Genomic DNA, 4,725 nt, shown 5'->3' on the forward strand with positions numbered 1-4,725 from the left:
CGGGGCCCGGACCCCGAGCGGCGCACTCACCAGGAAGTCCTCTTCGCAGAACACCTTGCCGTTGACGAAGTAGAAGGCTTTTCCTCTGAGTCTGCGGCCTAGGAGAGGACACAGAGACGGGGAAGAAGGGACGGCGCTGACACTGCGAGGAGAGAGGGGCCGGCCGGCCCGGGGCCCTCCGCGCCGCGCGCGCTGTTCCCGGGAGCCCCATCCCGGGTAACGCCGCTGCGCCCCGGAGGACGTAAGGCCACCTGGCCGGCTCACACCAGCGGGCTGCGCGGCGCTCTCGAGCCTGCCGGCGAGGCTGCGCTGGCGAACCCGGCCAAGGATCAGAAGACGGCCCCATCCGAAAACGAGCAAAGGGCAGCAAGGGGAAGCGCCTAGAAAAAGCCTGCGCAGTCACCGGGGCTGTTAGCGACAACCCGGTGCCCGCAGCAGAACACAAGACCCCAGTCCACCAGCTGCCAGCGCGACGAAGGAAAACCACCGCGAGATGCTACCGTGCTTCCTAGATTGGCCACAACGACTGTCTGTAACAAAACGAGTTTGGTGACCGTGGGTGGGAGAGTCCATTGGGATGACCAGCCGGGAACACGTCATCAAGTGCCGGCGGAGCTGAGAAGCCACATAAACCCCCCCACGGGGCAAGGGCTGCCCTTGAGAAGCCCCACAAAGCTGCAGAAGGGGCCCACATGCGCGGTTACAGAGGAACCAGGAGCACCCTCAATGTTCCCCACAAGAGTTGATGATAAACTGAGAAAGACTCTGGAATGACAGTCGATGGATGAGGTACTACACAGCAGTCAACAGGAGAGAGTGCGATCTATGTATGCCACTGTTAACCTAACCTAATGTACTAGTATGCAAATAAGGCAGGGTTTCCCAAGATGCACCAGTACGGCAGTGCATTTGTAAATGGCAGCTCACACTGTCTTCCTCTGATTTTTTTTAAAGCAGGGTCTCACTATGTAGTCCAGGCTGGCCTTGAACTCACTATGTAACCAAGGCTGGCCTCGAACTTATGACAATCCTCCTGCCTCAGCCTCCTGTGTACTAGGATTACAGGTGTGCACCATCACCACCACGCCCAGCCACTGATGGTTGTATATGAGGTCGGGGACACACTCTGCATTACAGCAGCTGCCCTAGAGAAGGAAGAGGGGAGATGAGAACCAAGATGATTCTCAGTATCTACCATATTCTGGTTTCTTTCAAAAATACATAGAACCAAAATGCCATGGATGTCTGTGCAGTCTAGGTGGCAGGGAAGTAAGTTTTATTTCCTACATGTAATACACAGAGACGCAGACACACTACACGCACCTCTATCTGTACATAAAACACGATCTACCAGAGGCAGTAGCAAACTAGAGAAAACATCTGTTACATGACAGAAAAAAGATAATCCCAATACGCAAATAACTTACAGCTCTATATGAAAAATAGATAAAGGGCAGTCAGACAAGGTAGAGCACACCTTTAATCCTAGCACTCTGGGAGGTGGGCTGAGGCAGGAAGACCGCAAGAGCTGGCCTAGATAGTTCTAGCAATTTAGTGGGTCCCTATCTCAAAAAAAATTTTTTTTTAAAAGGCTGGGGGTGTGCAGTCATTCAGTTAAAAGGCCTTCAGTTCAATCCTCAGTACGCAAGAGTAAGTAAAGTAAATAAATACTGGGGGAAACAAACCACAAAGGAAGTAGCATAGACCAGTAACTATAAAAGGAAACCTCCAGCTTTTCTCATATCTAGAAGACTATAAATTATCATAGGCGCCGAGGTTGCAACTCCACGACAGAGTGCTCGCCTAGCATGTGTGACACCTCGGTTCAATCCCCAGCACTGCAGAAAATAAATAATAATTGGCAAAGGTTGAAAAGAGTGACAGCCAGTGCTGGTGGCAACATAGACTCTCACACTCTGGAGGAAAGTAGCAACAGAAACGAATTTTTAGAATAGAAATTTGGTATTAAATATCAAAATTCTGATTTTTTTTTTTACCCAAAAAGTTCTAGTTCAGTATTTATCCTAGAGAAATCATCAAAATTAGATGCGCTAGATCCTCATCTCAGCACTATTTATAGTGGCTTACCAAAGCACGAAGCAAATGTCCCATCCTAAGGAAATAAATGATGACATGCACACCTGTTGTAGTATTACACAGCCATAAATGATCCCGTTTTCCAATAAAGATTTAATGACAGAAAATATGTAAAATATTTTAGGGGTATTCCACATGCTACGTGTGCTTGCGTGTGTATGTGTGTTAGATACAGTTAATGGCTATACCTACTCATCCATGTGTGTTTGCAAAATTATATGCACACTCACACACATATGTACACCAAATGTAAATGGTCATTATCTCTTAGTGTAAGAAACCAGTGATTTTTCATTAGTCTTTTTCTGCAATGACTGTGTGTCAGTTCTATAATAATGGACTAGCGGAGTGTGGGAAGGCCCTGGGCACAACTCTAGCTCTTTGAAGCTCCCTGCCTGCCTGTCCCTCAAAGCTATGGCCACCCTCACTGCTAGGTCCCCAACCTCGAAGCCTAACTGTTATTTCCTGACTCTGCTAACCTAGGCTGACGGGAATGTCTTCAGCCCAGCAATTTTGGGATTCATCAGGAGAACACCCTGGGCAGCTGTGAGATTAGTTTTAATTACTTCCCTAAGCCCTTCGCTGTATAAAAGGGCCGCAGCAGAGAGGCTCGGGTTTGAGAAAAGCAGATGAGCACCCCCAGCCGGCAGATCTCTTCTCTTCGCCTCCCACTCCGTTGGACCCTGGGCGAGAGATCTGCTGCACGCAGCCCCTCCCAGGATGTCAGCTCACTTTGAGAAGACCTGCCCAGGCAGGCAGGAAGACAAGCCACTCATTGTCTGATCACAAGTAAGTCCAGGTCGCGTGGGCCTGGGGCCTGGGGCCTGGCCCTTCCTGCCGAGTAGGTTGCAGGCCCCTAGAGGGAGCCCGGCCTCCGCTCCCCAAGCCGGGTGCTAGCCAGGAGCCCCTGGGGTGGGGAGCGCTTTTATTTTACAAAGGGTCAGGCCGCCTCTGCATCAGGACCCATGGGGAACGACCATCACGGCGAACTCAGGGTTTCTGTTGTTCTGTTTTTTTGAGACAAGGTCTTGCTATGTACTCTGGACTGGCCTTGAACTCACTGTAGCCCAGACTGGCCTCGAACTCATGGCAACCGTCCTGCCTCAGCCTCCTGATTGCTGGGATTACAGGCCTACGGCACCACGCCCGGCTCAAACCCAGGGTTTTAACAAACACAAATCAGCAAGAGCGCTCCCCAGGAAGTCAGCAAGGAGGCTGAAGCCAGCGGCGGGGCCACTGTCCCTGCTGCCCTGTGAAGCGCTGTCCCAGCTCGAGGGGCTATCGGGGCTCCACTCTAAAGCCGCTAAGCATGCGGGTAAATGCGGGTAAATGCGGACTCCGACCCACGCTGGAGGCCTGGTGGGGGCAGTTACAGCAAACAGAGTGCATCTCAACCACCAGATGTCACATGGCCACTCAAGTACCATGCCAGGCTGGCATGGGCACTGCACTCAGCGGGGCAGCAGGCTGGGACAGCTACACCACGGCGGGTGGGCAGCACCAGGAGGAGTCCAGTGGGGCATCCCACTGTCCACTATCTGGACCTTAGTATTGCAAACTCTCCCTCCCCCCCCATATTAGGTACACTGGTAGGTGGCATCTGAGAGAAGTCAGTCTCACTTTAGTGTGTGCAGGCGCGGTACTAGACTGACTCCAGGACCTTTTTCCTGACATCCCCAGCCCTTTGGATTTATTTTGAAACACCATCTTACTGAGTTGCCTAGGCTGAGCTCAAACTTGTGATCCTCCTGCCTCAGCCACCCAGAGTGCTAGGATTACAGGCCTATACCACCTTGCCTGGCTGACATTGTGCTTCCTTTTTACTTCATTTTTATATTCCATTTTTTCTAGAGTGGTGTGTAATTAATAAAAAAAACTTACACTATAAAAAGAAAAAAAAACTTAAGAATTGTGTATATCAAAAAAAAAAAAAAAAAAAAAAAAACAACCCACAGAATTGTAAGCAGATCCAGCACCAAGCAAGGCCGCTGCACCTGCGCTCAATGGGGGACGTTTATATGCTGTTTGCTGCTTCTGGCTTCCCTGCCCTTCCTGAATATCTGCTGGTGAGCAAGCACTGCTCTGTGCTTCATTTGACTGATCTTTTTATTTTGAGACAGGGTCTTGATATGCACCCCATGGCCTTGAACTCATGGCAATCCTCCTGCCTCAGCCTCCCGAGTGCTGGGATCACAGGTGTGTGCCCAGCCTGAGCTTATTTTAGAGCTCCCCCCGATGACTGCACACACCTCCCTGCCCCCAGAGCTGGGCAGTACCCCGCCAGACACCAGAGGCCAGAGGGCCGAGTGGCTGCCTCCCAGTCCCCTTACCCAGAAATCAAAGCTCGAGTCCCACCCCCCCACCGCACACCGATGACCCTCAAAGGCAGAACCGAGTCCGCTCTTGAGGACTCAAACTGCGGTTTTCACTACAGGTTTGCAAACCTGCCACACTCATGTCGGCGTGGGGCAGAGGGGGCCTGACACCTGCTGACGGCTCCTGTGTCCCAGGCATCGCGGCTGCGGCTTGCAAGTCTTTCTGTAAGTGATTTCCAGCCCTCCGTCCCTGGGCTGCCACCCGCCTTCACAGCAAGTGCGCACGGCCGTCCTCCACGGCCGGCGCCCCAGG

At 51.8% G+C, this 4,725-nt stretch overlaps 1 protein-coding gene across 1 annotated transcript in view; it reads right to left on the bottom strand.

The window, feature by feature from the left end:
• Nucleotides 1-4,725, bottom strand: part of Limd1 (LIM domains containing 1) — a gene marked incomplete at its 5' end in the record, with an annotated part of 37,846 nt that overhangs the window by 6,896 nt on the left and 26,225 nt on the right. The window contains 1 exon segment of the mRNA XM_005383471.2: nucleotides 31-98. Coding sequence (XP_005383528.1) covers nucleotides 31-98 — 68 coding nt within the window.

Source organism: Chinchilla lanigera, unplaced genomic scaffold (assembly GCF_000276665.1).
Source record: "Chinchilla lanigera isolate Chin_1 unplaced genomic scaffold, ChiLan1.0 scaffold00019, whole genome shotgun sequence".
In the NCBI taxonomy this organism is placed as follows: Eukaryota; Metazoa; Chordata; class Mammalia; order Rodentia; family Chinchillidae; genus Chinchilla; species Chinchilla lanigera.